The 26224-nt window shown below is 42.0% G+C and overlaps 1 protein-coding gene across 1 annotated transcript in view; it reads right to left on the bottom strand.

The window, feature by feature from the left end:
- The window catches only part of SLC35F2 (solute carrier family 35 member F2), a 67746-nt gene that overhangs the window by 21661 nt on the left and 19861 nt on the right, over positions 1 to 26224 (bottom strand). Inside the window, exon 2 of the mRNA XM_003253090.3 lies at positions 3036 to 3211. Within this exon, the coding sequence (XP_003253138.1) occupies positions 3036 to 3211 (176 nt within the window). The remainder of the gene's footprint in view (positions 1 to 3035; positions 3212 to 26224) is intronic.

Here is a 26224-nt window from a genome sequence, read left to right as displayed (position 1 = left end):
AGAAATAAAATTTCTGGATATGAGCTTGTATGTCGCCATTTCTGACAAGCCATGGACTATCCTAGGAAATGAAATGTTTTCCTAGAAATTAATTGGTTATTTAACTTCCATTCATGGGCTTCTTCAAAGAAAGTCTGCATGTGATCATTCTTTTGGAAGAGATGTGCTTTCAAGTGAAAATTAAGTCAGTGATAAGCTTGAGAAAAGGCTTAGTGGCACACTGAAGAAACACCTTTTATTCCTCCAAATTATATTTATTCAAATTAATTGGATTCACTACTTTAGAGAATCTGGCATCATAGGAGATGCAGAGTTGGCACATATATGAGAAGGTTTTATGGCAAGATAACTCACAAATAAATAAAAGTAGTGAGAATCATAACCAAATAATTATCAGTAAAATCCAATTAGCAGGAACATCTTGAAAACACAGAATTAGGCCAGGTACGGTGGCTCACACCTGTAATCCCAGTACTTTGGGAGGCCGAGGTGGGCAGATCACCTGATGTCAGAAGTTCGAAACCAGCCTGGTCAACATGCAGAAACACCATCTCTATTAAAAATACAAAAATTAGCTGGGCGTGGTGGCTGGTGCCTGCAATTCCAGCTACTAGGGAGGCTGAGGCAAGAAAATCACTTGAACCCAGGAGGCAGAGGTTGCAATGAGCCGAGATCGTGCCATTGCATTCCAGCCTGGGCAACAAAAGCGAAACTCCGTCTCAGAAGAAAAAAACAAAACAAAACAAAACAAAAACACAGAATTAGTCTTCCTCAGCATCAAATGGCATGGGAAGCACCTAACAACCATCCCTTAGGGAGACTAACTGCACTGATATATTTGGGAGTCTCACCGAATTCCTGAAGGCCAATGCTTCCACAAAGAGCAAAGTCCAGGGTTATTAACCATGTAAGTTCCACTCCCAACTCTTTTTTTTCTCCTTTGGAGACAGGGTCTTGGTCTGTCATTTGGGCTTGAGAGCAGTGGTGCAATCTTGGCTCACTGCAACCTCAGCCTCCTGGGATCATCCTCCACCTCAGCCTCCCAAGTAGCTGGGACTACAGGGACATGCCATCATGCCCAGGTAATTTTTGTATTTTTTGTAGAGAAGGAGTTTCATCGTGTTGCCCAGGCTTGTCTTGAACTCCTGGCCTCAGGTGATCCTCCCACCTTGACCTCTCTAAGTGCTGGGGTTACAGGTGTAAGTCATCACACTCAGCCCTAAATTTCAATAAAGACCTTTAGAAAGCTGGTGCATGGGATGAAATAAATTACTGTAATTTCCTAAGTGTGAACAGTGCTGTCCTTCTTCACTGGATTCACTAACCTTTACGAGGCTTTTTCTTCTGCTATGTTGGCCACATGATTCAAAAGCAAGTAGTAAACTTAGAATCAGACCTTCAAACCCCTTTACAACAAAGGGTTAAACTAAAGTTTTTAAAAAATAATGAAGCTGGACAGGCAACTGTAATCCCCGCACTTTGGGAGGCCGAGGCAGACAGATCACATAAGATCAGGAGTTCGAAACCAGTCTGGTCAACATCTCCACTAAAAATACAAAAATTAGCTGGGTGTCATGACACGTGCCTATAATCTCGGCTACTAGGGAGGTTGAGGCAGGAGAATCGCTTGAACCCAGGAGGCAGAGGTTGCAGTGAGCCAAGATCATGCCACTGCACTGTACTCCAACCTGGGTGACAGAGCAAGACTCTGCCTCAAAAGAAAAAAAAAAAAAAATAGAAGCTGTAGCTACCAGGAGTTTGTGGGGAGGGAGGGAGGAATGAATAGGTGGAACAGAGGGATTTTGGGGGCAGTGGGGCTGTTCTGTTTGATACTGAATGGTAAATGTATGCCATTATACATTTGTCAAAACTTATAGAATGCACAATACCAAGAGTGAACCCTAAGGTAAATTATTGACTTTGTTTAATAATAATGTATCGGGCTGGGCCCCGTGGCTCACACCTGTAATCTCAGCACTTTGGGAAGCCAAGGTGGGAGGACTGCTTGAGCTCAGGAATTCGAGACCAGCCTGGGCAACGTAGTGAAACCCTCTCTCTAAAAAAAATACAAAAATTAGCTGGGCACAGTGACTCACATCTATAATCCCAGCACTCTGGGAGGGCGAGGCAGGTGAATCACTTGAGGTTAGGAGGAAGGTAAGACCCGGACTCCACTAAAAATACAAAAATTAGCCAGGCATGGTGGTGTGCACCTGTAGTCCCAGCTACACAGGAGGCTGAGGCACAAGAATCACTGGAACCCAGGAGGCGGAGGTTGCAGTGAGCCGAGATTGTGCCACTGCACTCCAGCCTGAGTGACAGAGCAAGACTCTGTCTCAAAAAAAAAAAAAAAAAAAGAGGCCTGAGCTACACATGCAACTGATGTTCCATTTACCATCTTTATTTAGTTGGAAGTAAATATTCTGGAGAGTAAGGTTCTTGACTTTAAGTGTTTTTAATATCATCTTAATATTTTAAAATATTTTTTAAATTAGGGGGGAAAACCTAACTTGTAATGATATTTACACTTTTTTAGGTTGGGTCCAGTGGCTCACGCCTGAAATCCTAGCACTTTGGGAGGCTGAGGTGGGCAGATCACTTGAGCCCAAGAGTTAGAGACCAGCCAGGGCAACATGGCAAAAAAAACCATCTCTAAAAAAAAAAAAAAAAAAATTAGCCAGGCATGGTGGCACACTCCTGTAGTCACAGCTTACTAGGGAGGCTGAGGTGAGTGGATCACTTGAGCCTGGGAGGTCAAGGCTGCAGTGAGCCGAGATTGCACCACTGCACTCCAGCCTGGGTGACAGAGTGAGACCCTGTCTCAAAAACAAACAAACAACAAAAAAAACAACACTTTTTTTTGGACGACAACTGTGTTACAAACAGTATGGTGCTACTTACTTTAATCAACAATTTCAGAGAATTGTGCATAAGTCTCTAGTCACTACTTTCACAGAATTTAGAGGTGTCATACTTTTCTAGTAATTTTTATGAAGATAATTTTGTTGAAAAGATAATTTCCACATTTGACATACCTGATCGAAATGCCAGCATCACTGTATAAATTAGGAACAGCAAGCAATAATTGATAAAGCTCTGAAGCATGGGGGTGTTCACTTTGTATCTTTCTGCCAAATACTGGCTGGTGATGGCTGTCCCACATATACACAAGGACAACATCTGACCCAGAGCAATTGTTTTCAAAATATTCCTAGAAAATAAGGGAATAAATCAGAATAGCATGCAAATGAGTTATACCTTCACACACACACACACACACACACACACACGCACTGCTAAACACAAAGGGAAATGCTAATTATTCCAGGTGGTTCTTCATTTCATTTTATGAAATAAACATTAAAATGTTAGTTATTGAAGGACTACATTTTTATTCTCTTTTATTTTTCTGATCCCCTCCATTCCCACAAAGGCATATTCCCCCATTTCACTGAGCATCCATTTAGAGATCATTTTGATTACTTGGCTATAACATATACTTTGTAAAGTGCACACGTGTGTGTGTGTGTGCGTGTGTGTATGACTTTTTTTTTTTGAGACAGGTTCTTGTTCTATTGCTCAGACTAGAGTGCAGTGGTGCAATCATAGCTCACTGCAGCCTTGACCTGCCAGACTCAAGCAATTCTCCCACTTCAGCCTCCAAATAACTGGGACTATAGGCACATGCCACCATGCCCAGCTAATTTTTTTTTTTTTTTGTAGAGATGGGGTTTCACTCTGTTGCTCAGGCTGGTCTCAAACTCCTAGGCTTAAGGGACCCTCCCACCTCAGCCTCCCAAAGTGCTAGGATTTCAAGGATGAGCCACCATGACTGGCCCTTACCCTGCATTTCTAACATGGAAGCTAATTAAAGAAGCAAGCTGACTGAGACAGAAGAGACTACAATAATACCTATTTTCTGGATCAGATAATTGGATAGATAGCAATATGGATAACCAAGATCCTAAAGGCAGAAGGAAAAGGCATATTTGGAAAGGATAATAGCTCCATTTTGGACATGCTGGATTTTGTTTAATTATGAGACAGCCAAGAAGAAATGTCCAGTAGGCAGCTTGGAGCTGGAAGAAAGGATTGGATTGGAGAAATAACTTGAGAATCATGAGCATAAAGGTGGTGGCTGAATGTGGGGACATAATGAGATCACTAAGGCACATAACTAAAAATTGGGAAGAAAAGAGAGCAAAAAAGAAATACTGTGGGAAACAGCAATATTTAAAGGGCTGGAGAGGCTAGGTGCGGTGGCTCACGCCTGTAATCCCAGTACTCTGGGAGGCCGAGGCAGGCAGATCGCTTGAGGTTGAGTTCGAGACCAGCCTGGCCAACATGGTGAAACTGCGTCTCTACTAAAAATGCAAACATTAGTGGGGTGTGGTGGCAGGCACCTGTAATCCCAGCTACTCGGGAAGCTAAGGCATGAGAATCACTTGAACCCAGAAGGTGGAGGTTGCAGTGAGCCGAGACTGCACCACTGCACTCCAGCCTGGGTGACGGAATGAGACGACGAACGGAAGAAAGGAAAGAAAGAAAAGAAAAGAGCTGGAGGGGGAAGACTCATTAGAGATGGAGATAAGAGGGGGCATGGCCAGAGAGGTAAACGGGAACTAGGAAAGAAAAAACAATCTGGAGGCCTAGAGAAGATGGTGTTTCAAAGAGGAAACTTTTTCTAAGCATTCTTCCTGTCCTACTCTCATCCTACCCAAATCCAATCTCCACGCTGCAGCAGGAGTGATGTTCTGAGTGTTAATATGATGAGATCATTTCTCATGTCTAAAACCTTTCGGTGGCTGGTTCCCCTCTGGCCTTAGGTGAAAGCCACACTTTAAAATGGCCTACAGGCAACCCACCATCTGAATCTCCAGCCTCACCTTGAACTACTCTCACAGCTTATTTCATTTTTAATTTTTAATATTTCTTCTATCTAACACATAACAAAGTATGTATAATGTATAATCAACATGTATCCATGTATCTATCACCTCAAAAAATAAACAATTTGCCAGGCACGGTGGCTCACACTTGTAATCCCAGCACTTTGGGAAGCTGAGGAAGGAGGATTGCTTGAGCCCAAGAGCTCAAAACCACCCTGGGCAACAAAGTGAGACCCTGTCTCTATTTTAAAAAAAAGGGGGGGTAGGGGGGGTTATAGATATGCTGAGATTTAATCTCCTCAGTACTCAAGATGGCCTGATAGGAGCCATCTAAGGCATCTGGAGAGATTCCAGCCAGTTGCATTCTGCTGGGAGCAGGAAACTCAGAGTGTCCTGCAAATACAATGACTTTCTATTTCTATAATAAAGTTTAAAGGAATTACTTGCTCTGGAGATATATCCAAGAACGGAATTGGAAGAGATGGTGTTTGTTCTTAGGTCATGAGCATCTTCAGTTTCGTTTTCCTAGATTGCTCTCCAAAGGGTTATATTACTTCATGTAGCTGAGTCTGGTACTCTCAAAAGGAAGGAATCTCCACTCTCCAAAGGGAAGGTGATGATGCCAAGAACTGGCCAAATCCAAGGACACTGTGTTAGGTTACTGGAGGAAATTTTCACCAAGATGAGCAAAACGTTAAGGATTTGCTCCCCTACAGGTAGCATTCTTTCTAAGCATACTCTACCAGGCACCAGCTGATGAGCTAAACCAGATCCAGGAGTTGCTATCTCCTTCTCTTGTGCACACTTCCCCTTGAAGGAGTCATGGTTTGCATTGATTCGGGTCTGAGGCTGCCCTATCCTAGACAAAGGAAATTCACCACTTAGTCTGGTATAGTGCACCAGGAGTCTCCAGGAATGTGGGGCCAAAGCCAAAGGCTCAAAAAGTTCATTCATTTTGTGTCATTATTCCCAGCCATATGCTTCTCAGGAACCATGTGGGGAGAGGTGCCTGGCTGAGGAAATGGTTCCAATTTTCCTATATTTCATTGTTCAATTAATAGCTATCACAGCTCACAATCTCAATAACATGATCCTGACAACAGCCCTGAGAAAAGTCCTATTGCACTCATGTTACAGATGGAGAGGATGACTCAGAGTGGGTCCAGAATTCACCCATCATCATACTGTCCGTAAAAGGCAGAAGAGATCAGTGCTCCCAACTATTAAAAGACCAGATCACAGGATTCAAATTTGCTTAAAGGTGGCTCACACCAGCACTTTGAGAGGCCAAGGCAGGTGGATTACCCAAGGTCAGGAGTTTGAGACCAGCTTGGTCAACATGGTGAAACCCCGTCTCTACTAAAAATACAAAATTTAGCTGGGTGTGGTGGTACACGCCTGTAATCCCAGCTTCTTGGGAAGCTGAGGGAGGAAAATCGCTTGAACCTGAAAGGTGGAGGTTGCAGTGAGCCGAGATCGTATCACTACACTCCAGCCTGGGCAACAGAGTGAGAGTTTGCCCAAAAAAAAAAAAAAAAAAAAATTTGGGAGAGAGAGAAAAGAAAGGGAGGGAAGGGAAGGAAGGAAGGAAGGAAGGGAGGGAGGGAAGGGAGGAAGGAAGGAAGGAAGGAAAGAAGGAAGGGAGGGAGGGAGGGAATGGAGGGAAGAAAGGGAAGGAAGGGAAGGGCTCTAAGGAAACTTCTTCTCTTCCCTGGAAGGAAGTCTCAGAATTGCAGAACCCTGGCACTAACCCACTTTAATCAAGGAGACTGGGGCCCAGAAGAGAGTATTGTTTTGCCTAAGATCACACAGGAGCAGCGTTAATGCCCAAAATTCCTGGCCATTAAACATCTGCTATCCCTCCTACAGCACACAGTCTTGGGATAACAGGTGGGTCATCCCTCACAGTTGGTATCTTCCTACGTTCTGTATCTCCTTCTCCTTCCTCTCCTTCCCCTCATCCCTCTCTTCCCCTCCTGTATCTCTCCATTATGATTCTATAACAGAGTTTATATTAGAAAACCCCTTCAGGCTGGACACAGTGGCTCATGCCTGTAATCCCAGCACTTTGGGAGGCTGAGGGGGGCAGATCACTTGAGGTCAGGAGTTCAAGACCAACCTGGTTGACATCGTGAAATCCAGTCTCTACTAAAAACACAAAAATTAGCTGGGCATAGTGGCAGGCGCCTCTAATCCCAGCTACTCGGGAGGCTGAGACAGGAGAATTGCTTGAACCTGGGAGGCAGAGGTTGCAGTGAGCCGAGATGGCGCTACTGCACTCCAGCCTGGGCAACAGAGCAAGATTCTGTCTCAAAACAAAACAAAACAAAACACCCTTCTTCAAAGCATCCCTGTACCTCGCCTTGCTGTCAGGAAAGAAAGAGCCTGGCCTGATCTCTCTCCTCCCAGTAGTCACACTGTTTCCCTGTACATCATGGGGGAGTTGGATGTCCAAAGTACCAGGCACAGAAACCCTAACCAAGTGGCTGATAACCTAATCAAATTGAGAACATTTTTCACATCTCATAATGGACTTGAAAGCAATTATAAATCTGAAATAAGTGAGAATAAAAAGTGTGGAAGCATTAAGCCCTCTTCACAAATTGACAGAATTCCTACAGTAAGCTCATATCTGCATTCTAAAATAGCACAATTAAGCAAGCTGTCCTCCAACTATAAAGTATAACTATCTTCTAAAAAAAGGAGAGTCACAAATTGAGTATGGAGATTTAAAGTTACAGGAATGCACTTCTCTTGGCTCCAAATCATAATGACCTCATCTATAATAGAAGAGTAGGAGAGCAAGAGTGAGAGAGAAAAGCTGGCCGGGAGGGGTAGGAAATTGAACAAAGGAAGAAAGAAGACAAAAACACTCAGACTTACAGACACTGAAGGCCTCAAAACAATTTTTGTTACTTATAGCTCCACATTTATGTTTGTATAAATTTGTAGAAGGTCCTGGTGCATGTGAATTCTGAACAGAGGAACCCTCTATACCATAACAAAACCTGTTCCTGTTTAAGCAAAGTTGCCAGAAGAAACATGCATCTGACCTTGGGATATATCCTGTCCCGGTTTTTCTAACGGAACCTCCACTAAAATGAACTTCAATGGCAGGATATGATCCAACTCCAAGACAAATTTCCCCAAGGCAGCTTCACACTGGGGGCCAGGCTACCAGAATACACAGCAAGTAAGAGTTATGGATCACTGAGGGCAGGAGTGGACAAACAGGTAGAAGATGGGCTGAGTAAGGTCACTTCCAACCACATTACTGTTAGAATCTATTTTATAACTTTAAGAATTTAAGGCATGAGCCCAGGCACAGTGGCTCATGCCTGTAATCCCACCACTTTGGGAGGCCAAGGTGGGCAGATCACTTGAGGTCAGGAGTTCGAGACCAGCCTGGCCAACATGGTGAAACCCCATGGTGAAACCCCATATTTTTTGTAAAAATACAAAACAAATTAACCGGGTGTGGTGGCACATGCCTGTACTTCCAGCTACTCGGGAGGCTGAAGCAGGAGAATTACTTGAACCCAGGAGGCAGAGGCTGCAGATCACACCACTGGACTCTAGCCTGGGCGACAAAGCGAGACTCCATCTCAAAAAAAAAAAAAATTAAGGAATGAAGGAAGAAAAGATCATGAGGCACTTTATTTCCCTCCTTCTTTCTTCTAGGAAACCTAAAATCTGTATCATAACCTCCCTTCCATTCCAAAATAGATACTTAGGTACCTGATTTCCAGTGAAAATATACTTGTATTTATGTCTTCAGTCAGTAAGCTCCTCAGTCATATATTCACCAAAGTTCAATGGTTGTTAATATGTGCCAAGCACAAGGAATTTAGAATTAAGACTCACCTATTTTCTAGTCCCAGACCCTCTTTCTTCTCCCCAGAACACATCGGGGAGCTCCACTGTGTGCCCCCACAAAATACCACAACCCTCCATCATAGTACCCACCATATCACTTATGACTGTTCTTTCCCCAAAACTCTAAGCTCCAGGAGGAAAGGGACATTATATTCTCCATGATTAATAGTGCCTGGCAAATAGGGTATTTGCTATTGTTGAACCATCTCAGGAGTTTTCTGTGTGAGGAGTCAGACAGACCTCTCAACACAAAACCACAATAAAATGAGGAAGGGTTAAAATAAGAGTTGTGCATGCAGCCAAGGAGAAGGAAAGCTCAAGACGTCCTGGAGAAGGTTCACAGAGGAGTCAAAACAGTCACACACCTGAAAGGTATTTCAGGAAGATTGAGGAATGGAGGAAAGGTCGTAATACGAGTTTGTGCCTAATTCAAACACTAGTTTTACACTATATATATATATGAGACACGATGGGATGCATTCATATACACGCGTATAATATATATATGAGACGCAATGATGGGATGTATTCATTTCTTTAGCTCTTCTTTTTTTACTATTTCAAATTAGATAGGCAGTCCTCTACTGATTATATATTAAAAAATCACTGGGCTTTAAAAATAACACTGACACCAAGACCCCAGCCCAAACCAATTGGTTCAGATTCTCAGGGGGTAGATTCGAAGTATCAGTCTATTTTAAGTCTCCTAGATGAGTCTAAGACACGATCAGGATGGCAAACCACTAAATTATTATTTCCTTTTTATTTGAAGAAAAAAAAGAGTTCCAAATGACAGATAAGATGCATTATTTGAATGCAAATTATGCATTCCCTTCACTTTATGTCTCAAATCTGTGCTGCTAGGTTGCATGTTGTCAGCTAAAGGCAGGATTTCATATTAGTGCTAAGACTCCTAAGGAACATAATTACTTGGGGGAGATTTTAAAATCCATTACATCTGCCACCTGTAAATACTTGGTAAAGAATAATAACTTCCAGTACATCTATAAAAATCCTATTATGAACCCAAAAAGAAATATTCATTTAGGCCAAGTTCTCGTACTCTGCACATAAACTACCCAGTTTCTATTTCTAAAGCATTTTAAATTATATCGGAAGCATGTTTAGAAATAAATTATAAGTAGTTTTTGGCCAGGCACTGTGACTCACACCTGCAATTCCAGCACTTTGGGAAGCAGAGGTGGGCAGATGACTTGAGGCCAGGAGTTTGAGACCAGCCTGGCCAACATGGCAAAACTCCCTATCTACTAAAAGTACAAAAATTAGCAAGGTGTGGTGGCGTGCACCTATAGTCCCAGCTACTTGGGAGGCTGAGGCAGGAGAATCGCTTGAACCCAGGAAGTGGAGTTTGCAGTGAGCCAAGATCATGCCACTTCATTCTAGCCAAGACGGTCTCAAAAAAAAAAAAAAAGAAAGAAAAAAGAAAAGAAAGAAATTATAAGTAGCTTTTCTTTACAAAGTGAGTAGCAGCCAAGATGAAATGTTTTCTTTCCATCTCCACATTCCTACAATTCAAAAGTTTAGCCATCAATATATCATCTAATTCTAGTAAGCATAAGTAGCTTGCAATTGTGAAGAATCCACATTCTGTTAGTCATATTCAAAACTCAAAGTAGCTAAAAAAGTCAAATTTTAAAAAATAGATAGTGTAGTGGTGTATATGATCATGTCACAAAGAAGGCAAGTAAAAGAGAGGAAATCAGTGTTTTCTTTTTGCTCACTGGATGATGTCTTACTTGAAATAGGTGCTCAGTAAATGTTTATTAACAAAAAATGCTACTATTATGAAGATGGCATCACGTTAAAATGCAAGGCAGACCAGACTGTAGACAAGAAGCCCTCAAAGGTGAACTCAATGAATGTTACAGTGGAAAAAATACAAGCTCCAGAGTTAGATAAAACCGGGGTCTGGATTTAAATTTGAAACATGAAAGAGAAGAGAAACAGGTACAGGCAACTGAAAACAGTGGTTCACACCATGTGTTGTTCTGGAAAAGGCTAGTAGAGAGTGCAATTTGGATGTGGCCTTCAGGAAAAGATTATTCCTTCTGAACACAGCAGAAAGAATCCTAGTCTTTGAATCCAAAGATCTAACTCTACTCTTTATTGGCGTTAGGTAGTTCTCTTATGTCTTTTTTAAGTGAGTGTAATACCACCTTTATGTGCCTGAGAGTTAATTGATGTAACCTATAAAAGTACCTAGCACATCCACCCACCTGAGGCACTAAGTGCATTTTATTTCCTTCCTTCCTCTGGCTCGCCCTGCCTTTTGGTAACCTCTTGACCATACCTGTCGATTCTATATATGCACCATCCAATAGAGTAGCCTCTACCCATATGCAGCCATTGAGTGTTTGAAACATGGCTAATATGAATGAGGAATTGAATGTTTAATGTTATTTCATTTCAACTTAAATAAAATGGCCATATATGGAGAATGGCTATCAAATTAGACAGTGAAGCCAGGGATCAGCATTGTGCAATACTGTAGATGTTACCACAACGATGAAAATATTTGAAGAGCAGCTCTTGAGCACTTGAAATATGGCAAGTATAAATGAGGAACTGAATTTTTCATTTTATTCTATTTTAATTCATTTTCATTTAAATAACCACATGTGGCTGGGGGTTATAGTACTGAAGAACACAGCTCTAGCCTGGTGCTTCTCAAACTTTCATGTGATATGAATCATCTAAGGCTCTTGTTAAATTGCAGCTTCTGATTCAGTAGGTTTGGAGAGAGGCCTGAGATTCCGCATTTCTTTTTTTTCTTTTTTTTTTTTTTTGAGATGGAGTCTCGCTGTGTCACCCAGGCTGGAGTCCAGTGGCACGATCGCAGCTCACTGCAACCTCCACCTCCTGGGTTCAAGCGATTCTCCTGCCTCAGCCTCTCGAGTAGCTGGGATTACAGGCGCCTGCCACCACGCCCAGCTAATTTTTGTAGTTTTGATAGAGACGGGTTTCACCATATTGGTCAGGCTGGTCTCGAACTCCTGACCTGGTGATCCACCCACCTCAGCCCCACAAAGTTGTTGGAATTACAGGCATGGGCCACTGTGCCCGGCCTGAGATTCCACATACCTAACAAGCTCTCAGGAGATATTTATACTGCTGGTCCACGGACCACACTTTGAGTGAGCAAGGGTCTACAGCAATGTTTCTGATTCTGAGGTCTCTCAACTTTTAGGAATCCATGGAAGAAGTGAATGCAATCCATGGGCTGTTCAGAATCTGTTTTTGACACTTCAGAAACTGAATAGTACTTCTGACTGTTGCTGGTAAAAGTGCAAAATAATAAATCTCTATTTCAGTGGAGGGTTTGGGGGTGCTGATTTGACAATTTCTAGCAATTTTGTCTCAAGGAATCTACCCCAAGGCAACTCTGGCAAAAATACAAAAAAGTGTATTTACAAAGCTATTCATTGCAGCACTATTTATACTAGCAAAAGACTAAAGGAAAAAAATGTCTAACAATGGGAGACTAGCTGAATAAACACACAGGAGTACTACTGTACAGCTATAAAAAGCAAGGCACGTATTTATATGTTCTGTTATAAAGTGACTGCCAGGTATACCTCTTTAAACAAGGAAGAAAATGTGGAGAAAAATGGGTATGGAATGCAAATATTTATCTATAATTTGTTAATTTTTTAAAAGGAAAGATAAAACTTTTTTTTTTTTTTTGAGACGGAGTTTTACTCCTGTTGTCCATGCTGGAGTGCAATAGCTCGATCTGGGCTCACCACAACCTCTGCCTCCCAAGTAGCTGGGATTAGAGGCATGAGCCACCACGCCCAACTAATTTTGTATTTTTAGTAGAGACAGGGTTTCTCCATGTTGGTCAGGCTGGTCTCAAACTCCTGACCTCAGGTGATCCATTCTCCTTGGCCTCCCAAAGTGCTGGGATGACATGAGCCACCGCGCACCCTGCCAAAACAAAACTTTTTAGAAGTTGTGTATAGGGCAGCAGAGGGAGCAAAGTAAAAGGTGTATGTCTGACTATACCTTGTTTTATAGATTTGCCTTTGAGGCCATGTAAGTATGTTACATAACTTACAATTATGTAAAACAAAAATTAAATTTAAAAAAAGCCACATCTAAAATAAACAAAATTTAAAATAAACTTGATGTTTTAAAAATTGGTAGCAAAACCAAACAGACAGGAATTATTTCAAGGGACTTTAAAACATACTAATTTGACAGTACACTCCTAATAAAATATACCATAGGATCAAAAAGAACTGTACAATAGCTTAAACTGTTTTGATATAGTGTTGATATTATCCTGGGAGTATGTGCAAATACTGTGGAATACAGAAAATAAGAAAATTATATTGATGGGAGCCCCTTTAACCTCTTCTGGTTTTGAGTGCTGTGTCCCCCCTACAATATGAATATTATATATACATATTGATATATGAATATTGTATATACATACATATACAATATGAATATTGATGTATTCTTTGGGGTATATAGAAAAAAGAAGATGAAGATGTAAGATTGAAGAGGTTGAGTTAAAAACCTTATAGTTTTGAACTTTATTGAAGGTACAATTGACTCATGAGTACTTTGTAGTATGAGTATTTCATAATATATACATATATATATCCTATCTCTTTCCCCTAAAAAGCTCTGAAACAATGACTAATCCATTAATTATGAACACCCCTAGTGCCTAGATAATGGCAACTAAATACCACCTCCCACTGAAAACAACTAGGAGCCAGGCGCAGTGGCTCACACCTGTAATACCAGCACTTTGCGAGGCCAAGGTGGGTGGATCACTTGAGGTCAGGTGTTCAAGACTAGCCTGGCCAACAGGGTGAAACCCCATCTCTACTAAAAATACAAAAATGGCTGGATGTGGTGGCTCACGCCTATAATCCCAGCACTTTAGGAGGCCGGGGCGGGAGGATCACCTGAGCTCAGGTGTTCAAGATCAGCCTGGCCAACATGGCGGAAACCCTGTCTCTACTAAAAATACAAAAATCAGCCGGGCATGGTGGCGTGCACCTGTAATCCCAGCTACTCGGAAGGCTGAGGCAAGAGAATCACTAGACCCCATGAGGCGGTGGATGCAGTGAGCCGAGATCGCACCACTGCACTCCAGCCTGGGAGACAGAGCAAGACTCTGTCTCAAAAAAAAAAAAAAAAAAAAAAAAATTAGCTGGGCGTGGTGGAGCACCCATAATCCCACCTATCCAGGAAGCTGAGGGAGGAGAATCACTAGAACCCAGGAAGTGCAGGTTGCAGTGAGCCGAGATTGCATCATTGCACTCCAGCCTGGGCGACAGAGTAAGACTCTGTCTCAAAATAAATAAATTAATTAATTAAGTAAGTAAACAAAAAAAAAAAGAACGAGGGCTTTTTGGAGAACGGCTGATTTCAGACCTGGGGCAGGAAATGTACAAAATAAGCCTGAAACATCTTGTCACACCAAATAGCAAGAAAACAAAGGATTGACAAAATCTATGACAAAAATAAATTCTTAGCACTGGGAAGAATAACTGCAATGGACTGAAACACCTCAAATGTTTAAACCCATGAGTTAATAGCAATACTGGCTGGGCACGGTGGCTCAGGCCTGTAATCCTAGCACTTTGGGAGGCTGAGGTGGGCAGATCATGAGGTCAGGGGTTCAAGACCAGCCTGGCCAATATGGTGAAACCACGTCTCTATTAAAAATACAAAAATTAGCTGCACAGGTGGCAGGCGCCTGTAATCCCAGCTACTCAGGAGGCTGAGGCAGGAGAATCACTTGAAACTGGAAGGCAGAGGTTGCAGTGAGCTGAGATCGCACCACTGCACTCCAGCCTAGGTTAATGACCGAAACTCCGTCTCAAAAAAAAAAAAAAAAAAAGATAGCAATATTAAAAAACTTTTTTAACTTGCTGGTCTTCTTTGGAGGATGCTAGGGAATGAACTTATTATTTTGAAGACTGGTGAATAAAAGAAATGAATCAATGTTTATCCTGCCCTTCTTACACAAACTACACCTCAGGGTAATCAAAGAGTTGATGAAAAGGAGTTTGTCCTTGTGGAAATAGTCTGTATAATAAGATGGGATGACAAATAAAATGTCACTTTAGGAGCCCTAATAAAATAATGGATCTAGACAAAACATCAATAGCTCCTAACATAACAAAAAAGAGACAAGAAAACATTATATGTCCCCTGCTATGATTTGAATATCTGTCCCCTTTACAATTCATGCTGAAACTTAATCCCAGCCAGGCGCGGTGGCTCATGCCTGTAATCCCAGCACTTTGGGAGGCTGAGGCAGGCGGATCACTTGAGGCCACAAGTTCGAGACCAGCCTGGCCAACATGGTGAAACCGTGTCTCCACTAAAAACACAAAAAATTAGCCGGGAGTGCTGGCACACGCCCGTAGTCCCAGCTACTCAGGAGGCTGAGGCAGGAGAATTGCTTGAACCCAGCAGGCGGAGGCTGCAGTGAGCCAAGATCACGCCACTGCACTCCAGCCTGGGCGACAGAGTAAGACTCTGTCTCAGAGCAGGAGGTCGGTAGGAAAAAAAAAAGCTCACGCCTGTAATCCCAGCACTTTGGGAGGCTGAGGTGGGCCAATCACCTGAGGTCAGGAGTTCGAGACCAGCCTGGTCAACATGGTGAAACCCCATCTCTACTAAAAATACAAAAATTAGCCAGGCATGGTGGCAGGTGCCTGTGATCCCAGCTACTTAGGAGGCTGAAGCAGGAGAATCATTTGAACACAGGAAGCAGAGGCTGCAGTGAACAGAGATTATGCCACCGCACTCCAGCCTGGGTGGCAGAGTGAGACTACGTCTCAAAAAAAAAAAAAAAAAGCCTGTTTGACTCTCAGTGCACCCTTCTTGCCCTGTGATGCCTTCCACCATGCTATGACACAGTACAAGGCCCTCACCAGAAGCCAAACAGATGCAGCTGCCCAATCTTTGGACTTCCCAGCCTTTAGAGCTGTATGAAATAAACTTCTTTTCTGTATAAATTCTGTATAAAAACCAGTCTTGCATATTTTTATAGAAACAAAATACAAACTAAGACACCTCTTGATGGTAGTACATAATACCTATGAAATCTCACAACACAAAAAAAAGGACTACAGAGTTTTTAACCTGGGGCACATGGACCAGGTCCATGAAAATATTCTAGGGTCTATGAACTTCAGTAGAAAAAAATATATATATCCTCATTTTCAGTAATATTGAACTAAAATTTAACAATCCCTTCAATTATAAACGTAGGCAACAAACTATAGTGGTGCTAGCAATACCTAAGACTTTGCTGCCAAAAGAATTCACAGATATTTTCACTTTGTATGGCAACTATAGCTAAAATTTCAAATAAAATTTATATTCATCACTACTCCAAAATCATGGTAAACCAGGCACACTGGCTCCCACCTGTAATCCTAGCACATTGGGAAGGCCAAGGTAGGAGGATCACCTAAGGCCACAAGTTGGAGACCAGCCTGGGCAAAATAGCAAGACCTCATCTCTATAAAAGTTTAAAAAAAAAAAAAAAAAAAAAAAAAGCTGGGTGTGATCGTGCATGCTTGTAGTCCCAGCTACCTGGGAGGCTGAGGAGGCACAATTGCTTCAGCCAAGGAGTTTGAAGCTGCAGTGAACTATGATGGCACCACTGCATTCCAGCCTGGGCAACAGAGCAAGATGCCATCTCTTAAAAAAAAAAAATTGTAGTTAAAAACTCATGGTGATATTTTGTTACTTCGTAAATTTTAAAGAAAAGAAGCCTCTATATTAACATACATCCCAATTTGCTTTTTAATAATTTGACAACTAAATCTTTGCAATTGGTTTCCATTATAATCTTATATATTTATGCATTTAAAAACACTATCCCAAGAAGAAAATACTGTTGGCCAGGCGCGGTGGCTCATGCCTGTAATCTCAGCACTGTGAGTGGCCGAGGTGGGCAGATCACGAGGTCACTAGATCGAGACCATCCTGGCCAACATGGTGAAACCCCGTCTCTACTAAAAACACAAAAATTAGCTGGGCCTACTGGTGGGTGCCTGTAGTCCCAGCTACTCGGGAAGCTGAGGCAGGAGAATCACTTGAACCCAGGAGGCAGAGGTTGCAGTGAGCCGAGATCACGCCACTGCACTCCAGCCTGGCAAGAGAGTGAGATTCCATCTCAAAAAAAAAAAAAAAAAAAAAAAAGAAAGAAAGAAAATACTGTTAACTTATCAGAAAGACACAATCAACAAAAACCAAAATATGGAAAACCACATGATAAACGAACTGTTTCTTTAAAAATAAATTGCAAGCAAAAAGAGAGGAAGGTAAGCCTAAGAGAGAAAACAATATAAACATAACAACCCATTAAAATATATGGGCCTGATTTGCATTGTGATTTGAACAAACTACTTTTTTAATTATTGAGAAAATTTTAATATGAACTGGGTATTTTATATTAAGGAATTAATGTTTAGATGGAATGATGGTATTATAATTGCTTTTAAGTTCTTATCTGTTAGAGATTAACATTGATCTGTGCATTAAATTACATGATGCCTGAGATTTACTTTAAGATCATCCAGGAGGAAGAAAGTGGAAGTGTCTAAATGCAACAAGAATGAACTGCTGATATTCATTGAAACTGGGTGATGGGGGCAGGTTGCTGTGGCCCACTCCTATAATTCTAGCACTTTGGGAGGCCAAGGTGGGTGGATCACTTGAAGCCAGGAGTTCAAGACCAGCCTGGCCAACATGGCAAAACCTCATCTCTAATAAAAACACAAAAATTAGCTGGACGTGGTGGCGCATGCCTGTAGCCCACTTGGGCGGCTGAGGCAGGAGGGTCACTTGAGCCCAGGAGGCAGAGGTTGCAGTGATCCGAGAACACACCACTGCACTCCAGCCTGGGCAACAGAGCAAGACTCCATCTCAAAAAAAAATAAAAGAAGAAGGAAACTGTGTTGTCATCACAGTAGAGAATAGCCTCTACTTGGCCGGGCACGGTGGCTCACGCCTGTAATCCCAGCACTTTGGGAGGCCAAGACGGGTGGATCACGAAGTCAGGAGATTGAGACCATCCTGGCTAACACAGTGAAACCCCGTCTCACTAAAAATACAAAAAAAATTTAGCCGGGCATGGTGGCGGGCGCCTGTAGTCCCAGCTACTCAGGAGGCTGAGGCAGAAGAATGGCGTGAACCCGGAAGGCGGAGCTTGCAGTGAGCCGAGATCACGCCACTGCACTCCAGCCTGGGAGACAGAGCAAGACTCAGTCTCAAAAAAAAAAAAAAAGAGAGAGAGAATAGCCTCTACTTTTATTTGAATGTTCCCATAAAACTTTTTTTTTAAGCCAACAGAAACCCTACATGTATCCATGCCAAGGCTGTTCAGACAAGCCAAAACATCACATGTATTTGCCTTCAGCTCTAATTATATCAACCAAGTGTGGTAACAGTCATTTTCTCTTGCTAATCAGAAGTTCTAGTGTCTGATTAGTTAAAAGAGAGAGAGAAAAAAATAAACTCATTATTACTTAACAAATAAGTATTGGGGAAAGGGTGTCAAAATCTTTCAAAACATAAGATTCCTGGCAAAAAATAATAATAAAAGGGGTTCATAATGGAAGAAAAACCTGAAGATTGCTGATCTAATATAAAATGTCTCACATTGTATTCTACTTACTATGTGTACAGCTCCCCAGGTAGGTCACAAGCTCCTAAAAGACAGAAACAGTGTCATATTCATCTTTGTTTATCCAGGATATGAATCAATATAGGCTGGCACAATTGCTGCAAAGGTAAAAAAATGCCACCAGAGAAAGCTGACCTTTCTGAAACCTCTGTTAGTTCAACTGGAACAAGTAGGAACAAATGGATTACAAGAAGAAATCAATCTACAGTTTAACTTGGAAATGTGTCAACCCAAATGTGACTATCAGGAAGCATTCAACTTAAAAATAAAAATGTAAAATAAGTTGCAAAACTCATTGGAATGGGACAGGGTGATAGCATCTGCTCCCATCTCAGCCTACCATGTAGCTGGGACTATAGGCACATGCCACCACACCCAGCTAATTTTTAAAATTTTGGTAGAGACAAGGCCTCACTATGTTGCCCAGGCTGGTCTCAAACTCCTGGCCTCAGGCGATCCTCATGCCTAGGCCTCCCAAAGCACTGGGATTATAGACGTGCACCACCACACCCAACCAACAAGACAATCTTATCTGGTTGCAATGCAGATACAAAAGTATCTTCATGAAGTGGGGGGACATGTAATTTCTTTGCCTTTGTTCTAGATACACCAAGCAACTTTAATCCTGTATTTCCCAGATAGGTTTTTCTTTTGAGATGGTCATCTTGTGACCATCTGTCAAAGTTAGCAGTGACAATTCTCATTAAAAAAACTACCACCTTTATTTTCAAGTATAAGTGTAAGTTTGAACAGCAAGAGCTACTTTCTCCAGAGACTGGTCACTACCAAATGAACTGATCATAATGTTCCAGACAAAGAGAACTGCAAAATTCTGGCAAAGAACAGGAATCAAGAGGTTCAGGTGTCAGCCTGCTTATCTACAACTCTAGAAATATGTTCATAAAGTTTTGCCAAAACCACATTTTCACTATTTAATGAAGCAATAAAGCAAGCTTTTCCAAAAATTACCCTATAAATTATAACACCAGTTATAGTTTCTTATGGAGCAGGACATTTCTGAAATTGGCAAAATATTTTTTTTCTGCTAATCTTCACCAAATGTTATACTGCATTTCTTAGACTAAAGGAGGGGGTGGGTGAGCTAATTTTGCGGTATTCTATAGCAATAAGACAGAAGTTTAGAGCAAAGCAAGCTTAGTATAGGTCTACATCCAGCAAGTAACCCACTAGGTTATATCCAGTCACTTTAGTTGTAACTCAGGATATTTCCAATCAAGATAACTTCTACCTCTGAGCATTCCCAATGTTGTTAGTTCCCGGAACTGGTTCATTCTATTCTGAATCTGCGAGAACAAGAGACGGTCTAGAGCCAAAAGATAGTGGTGGGAGGGTTTAGAAGTCAATGACTTGATGAATTGATTGATGGATCAAATTGCCCGATTGACTAAACCTTAAAAGAACCAGATAATTTGGGTGGGATTGTGGAAATTTTTTGTTATTTTCTTTTTATTTTGTACATACTAGTTTTCAAACAATGAGAAATCTATTTACAGCAAAGTGTGGTGGCTCACGCCTGTAATCCCAGCACTTTGAGAGGTCAAGGTGGGCAGACTGCTGAAGCCCAAGAGTGCGAGACCAGCCTGGGCAACATGATCAAATGCCTTCTCTACAGAAAAAAATGCAAAAATTAGCCGGGCATGATGACACACACCTATAGTCCCAGCTACATAGGAGGCTGAGGTGAAAGGATCACCTGACCCCAGGGAGTTCAAGGCTGCAGTGAGCCATGATCATGCTACTGCACTCCAGCCTGGGTGACTGAGTGAGACCCTGTCTCAGAAAAAAAAAAAAAAAATCTATATTCTGTCTTAAAAGAACCAGGAAAATACAGGGACTAGAAGAAAACACTAATTGTAACATTGGAAGGCTTCCCCTTGACTTCTCATGTTTAATCCTGTGGCTAATTTGGATTTGCAGCTCACATTCCATCTTTTGTTTCTCTCCCAACCTCTTCTGGTCTGTGATCCTCTGTTGACAATTCAAGATTTCCAAACTGCTGACTTAAAGCTCCTGGACTTGCCAGTGGGGCATCCATCATCATCAAGTATTATTTATTTATTTATTACATTCATGCTAATGGACCCCATCAGACTACCTTGTCTATGTTTTTTATAGTGCCTCACAGTTTACAAAAACTCTTCTATACCCTTATTTTTGATCCATTTGCCAATGCTGTGTGGTTACAGATGAAGAAACTGAGGCTAAGAGAGGTGAAATGGCCAGGCGCGGTGTCTCACGCCTGTAATCCCAGCACTTTGAGAGGCTGAGGTGGGCAGATCACGAGGTCAAGAGATCAAGACCATCCTGGCCAACATGGTGAAACCCTGTCTCTACTAAAAATACAAAAATTAGCCAGGTGGCACATGCCTGTAATCCCAGCTACTCGGGAGGCTGAGGCACGAGAATCACTTGAACCTGGGAGGCAGAGGTTGCAGTGAGCCAAGATCACACCACTGCACTCCAGCCTGGACAACAGAGTGAGACTGTCTCAAAAAAAAAAAAAAAAAAAAAAGAGAGAGAGAGGTGAAATGGGTTGCCTAACTGATGCTATTCAAAAAATCAGAATCAGATGCAAAATACAAACCTACTGGCACTAAGTAGAGTGCTTTTGCTAACCATGTTCCCTCCTACATGACTCTTGTTAAAATAAATTCCAAATAGAGGATGTATCCAAATGTTGATGAAAATGAATGAAGGGGCTGGGCGCAGTGGCTCACGCCTGTAATCCCAGCACCTTGGGAGGCTGAGGTGGGTGGATCACCTGAGGTCAGGAGTTCGAGAACAGCCTGGCCAACATGGTGGAATCCCATCTCTACTAAAAATACAAAATTAGCCAGGTGTGGTGGCACATGTCTATAAACCCAGCTACTTGGGAGGCTGAGGCAGGAGAATCACTTGAACCCAGGAGGCTGAGGTTGCAGTGAGCCGAGATCGCACTATTGCACTCCACCCTGGGCAACAAGAGTGAAACTCCATCTCAAAGAAAAAGAAAATGAATGAAGCTACAAAAACACAGGCTAGATTTCCACAGCTGTAAAAACACAGGCTAATGCGATTTCTCTCTATAAATGCCCAACCTTTATCTGATCATATATACTCATATCTGAGTATATTTTCCATACATTTTATAATAGATAACATATTGCATGACTACAGATTCAGTTATTATAGAATTATAATTATTATACATTTAATTTAGAATTTTGCATACAAAAATATTCTAACACACTCCAATCATATTGTCCACACTACCAAAATATACAACTCCTGTAATACCTGACAACTGTAAACCATCATAATATCATCCCATAGCCAATAAGATAAAAGCTACCAACGTCAAGTCCCGTAGAAAATGAGAGTTATGCAGAAAATCAAATGGGGGCTAGTTAAAGAGGCCAACATTCAATGCCTTAAATCATTAACATGCACACTCACATGCAAAAACAGAAAAGTGTGGAGCAAGAGCAAACAGCCACTTAAGGTATTTGAAGGTAACTGCACCTAATGGGCTGAACACAGCACACCTGGTAAACTGCAGCCTTGTCTGCGGGAGGTCATCTATCTCAAAACAATCAAATCAGAGGTTATACCTGTGTCTTTTTTCAAGCGAGGCCTTTGCAGTAGCACACCACTTCAAGACTTTTACCTAGAGACTGGAATGTGTGTGAATTTTCCTTCCCTGCTTAGTGGAAATAGTCCAAACTTGGAAGGCAGCTTCAATAGCCCACAGTGACTTTTCTTTTTTTCCTTTTTTTGAGACAGGGTCGGGTCTCACTCTGTCGCCCAAACTGGAGCACAGTGGCATAATCAGGGTTCATTGCAGCCTCCTGGGCTCAAGTGATTTTCCCACCTCAGCCCTCAAGTAACTGGGACTACAGGCGTACACCACCATGCCCAGCTAATTTTTTGTATTTTTAGTAGAGACAGGGTTTCACCATGTTGCCCACGCTGGTCTGGAACTCCTAGACTCAAGTGATCTGCCTGCCTCAGCCTCCTAAACACAATGACTCTTACTACCATCTCCTTAATGGTACCCAATTCAATTCAGCACATGTTTTGGTTTTTTGTTTGTTTGTTTGTTTGTTTTTTGAGACGGAGTCTGGCTCTGTCGCCCAGGCTGGAGTGCAGTGGCGCGATCTCGGCTCACTGCAAGCTCCGCCTCCCGGGTTCACGCCATTCTCCTGCCTCAGCCTCTCCGAGGAGCTGGGACTACAGGCGCCCGCCACTACGCCCGGCTAATTTTTTTGTATTTTTAGTAGAGACGGGGTTTCACCGTGGTCTCGATCTCCTGACCTCGTGATCCGCCCGCCTCGGCCTCCCAAAGTGCTGGGATTACAAGCGTGAGCCACCGCGCCCGGCCAGCACATGTTTTTTTAGATCCTAACACTGTGTCAAGCTATGGGAACACAGAGAAATGGAGCCCCTGTCCTCATGGAATTCACAATACAGCAGTGAAGAAGAAGAGTAAAGCAACAATTCCAAATGTGGTGAGGGTGAACAAAGAGATGTACAAGGTAGGATGAGATCTAACCAAATCTGGGATTCATGGAAGGCCTTACTCATAAGGTCTTGACTTGAAGAATAAAGACAAGTTGTTTGGGTCAAGAGAAGGGCTATAGGAATTGTCATCCCAGCAAAGGGGACAGCATGAATGGAGCCTGAACATGCAGCTCATCCAAAGGAATCAGTATTTTTCTAATCTGTGGTATAACTTAAACAGTCGGTAGCAATTATTGGTTTATTATTTCAAACACTGAGTATGTGTAAAAGGTTGTGGGTGAAAGAGTTGAGTAAAGGTTTCCTTGACATTTTATGAATTATCACTTACATTTTTTCTTTTTCTTTTTTGTTTCCCTGCTGTTCATGAGCTGTAGAAAGCTGTAGAGCTATTGCTTGCATTTTCACCAACATCTAGGTGTTCTTATTTCTTTGTGCTCTAAAGCTTTTTTTTTCTGGTGGGGGGCATCATTTCTAGGTTCTACCACTAAATGTAGGTGGAAGAATACTGGCCCTCCAAAAGTGTCCACACTCTCTCCCTCACCCCTGAACCTGTGAATAGGTTACCTTACAAGGCAAAAGGGACTTTGTAGATGTGGATTAACCAGGTAGCCCCAATCTAATCACATGAGACTTTAAAATCCAGAACCTTTCCCAGCTGTAGTCAGAAGGAGCTATAACTACAGAAGGCTCAGAGAGATGCAACGTTGCTAGCTTTGAAGTCACAAGCCAAGGAAGGCAGGCGGCTTCCAGAAGGTGGAAAAGGCAAGGAATTGATTCTCCCCTAAAACCTCCAGAAAAGAATGCAACACCTGCAACACTTTGATTTTTAGCCCAGGAAGACCAGTGTGTTGGCCTTCTGACCTACAGAACAGTAAGATAATGAATTGGTGTTGTTTTAAGCCACTAAATTGGTGGTAATTTGTTATGACAGCAATAGAAAACTCATATACAAAGTCAACAATGCATGTGATACTTTAAAACAACACTTGAATCATAATGTTATAACTATTTACATTCATCTCAGCAAATTTCCTTAGTAACAAAATAATCACATCGAATAAAGAGTCTATTAAAAACTGCAGGCAAAGCTGATCGGGAGCCACCTTGGATTAAAACACTTTCATCGTTTGCCAGGGAGAAAATAAAACCATGCCATCAAGCCAGAAACTGCTGAACTAGTTCCATGCAAACCAACAAAAATTCAAAGTATAAATCCAGTGATTTATTCTTATGCATTATGTCCCATGTGACTCTTAGTGAAGAATACAGGGGACACATTAGTACTGTCCCATCCTCTACATAATAAAAGATGGGGAAATGCTAGCCACTGATGAGCTCTTACATACATTAACATACTGCATGTTCATACAACACTATATATGTATCATTTTGCCAGCATTTAAGTCTTTTAACCAAGTTTATGTGCCAAATAAATAGCAGCACTAGATTAAAATCCAAATATGATTCCAAAGCCTGTGTTCTTTACATTCTGCCATGCTAAAAAATTGAAATAAGGCCAGGAGTAGCGGCTTATCCTGTAATCCCAACACTTTGGGAGGCCGAGGCAGGTGGATCACTTGAGGTCAGGAGTTCGAGACCAGCCTGGCCAACATGGAGAAGGCCCGTCTCTACTTAAAAAAAATACAAAAAATTAGCTGGGCATGGTTGCACAGACCTGTAATCCCAGCTACTAGGGAGGCTGATGCAGGAGAATCAATTGAACCTGGGAGGCAGAGATAGCAGCGAGCTGTGATGGCACCACTGCACTCCAGCCTGGGCAACAGAGTGAGACTTCGTCTCAAAAATAAAAATAAAAAAGTAAATTAATTGTGGGAACAAAGATAGTAAGAAAGGCGCCCACTACCAGAATGAGGACCTCTAAATTCCTATGACATTTTGGTCGTAATCCTCTTTTTCCATTTTCTATATTCTGCCTGTAGTGTTTTATATGTTCCACTTGCTTTACTAGATTCTAAATGCAGACATCGTGTTATGGATTTTTTGCCACCCACCCACCCCCACCTTATACACACACAGTCTCACAATATCTAGTAAGAGTAATGGTAATAACAATTATGACATCTAACACTTATTGAGTGTATACTATATACCAACCACTAATTGATTTAATCCTCCCAACAATCCTGAGATGGGTACCATTATTATTGCTATTTATAGATAACAGAAATGGAGGCTCAAAGATATTAAGTAACTTGCCCGATATCACACAGCTAGCAAATGGCAGAACCTGGAGACCAACCCAAGCAGTGTGGCTTCAGAGGCTGAGCTCATAACCACTGTTACATTGCAAGTACACTACTTGCATTTATTAGGGATTCATAAAACCTTTCTTATCTCAACAAAAGTGGCTTAATAAAAATAAATGTGTGTGGATACCATATTAAGTACTTATATGTGATGTTTCTTTTCTTTTTTTTTGAGATGGAGTTTCGCTTTTGTCACCTAGGCTGGAGTACAATGGCGTACTCTCAGCTCACTGCAACCTCCACCTCCTGGGTTCAAGCAATTCTGACTCAGCCTCCCAAGTAGTTGGGATTACAGGAGCCTGCCACCATGCCCAGCTAATTTTTGTATTTTTAGTAGAGATGGGGTTTCACCATGTTGGCAAGATTGGTCTTGAACTCCTGACCTCAGGTGATCCGCCTGCCTCAGCCTCCCAGAGTGCTGGGATTACAAGCATGAGCCACTGTGCCTGGCCCTCTTTTTTTTTTTTTTTTTTTTTTGAGACAGTCTTGCTCTGTCCCCCAGGCTGGAGTGCAGTGGCGCTGTCTATCTCACTGCAACCTCTGCCTCCTGGGTTCAAGCGATTCTCCTGCCTCAGCCTCCCAAGTAGCTGGGACTACAGGCGTGCACCTCCACGCCTGGCTTATTTTCATATTTTTAGCAGAGATGGGGTTTTGCCATATTGCCCAAGCTGGTCTCGAACTCCCAACCTCAGGTGATCTGCCCATCTCGGCCTCCCAAAGTGCTGGGATTACAGGCGTGAGCCACCACACCCGGCCGATATGTTTCTCTTAAATATCGCAAAAACTCTTGTGAGATAGGGATTATTAGTACAATTCTACTGTTGAAAAACAGTTGTAACAGTTTCAGCTGTTCAGAAGTAACTTTTCCAAGATCAGAAAATCAGTAAGTCTATATTTTTCCCGTTCCATACACTACTTCCCTGATAACAATAAAATATACCATATGTAATATTGACGATTGTGATACCATACAGGGAGAT

The sequence above is a fragment of the Nomascus leucogenys genome, chromosome 15, assembly GCF_006542625.1.
Source record: "Nomascus leucogenys isolate Asia chromosome 15, Asia_NLE_v1, whole genome shotgun sequence".
Taxonomy (NCBI): domain Eukaryota; kingdom Metazoa; phylum Chordata; class Mammalia; order Primates; family Hylobatidae; genus Nomascus; species Nomascus leucogenys.
Note: the sequence above shows the minus strand (reverse complement) of the source record. Positions and strands in the feature narration are given on the sequence as shown.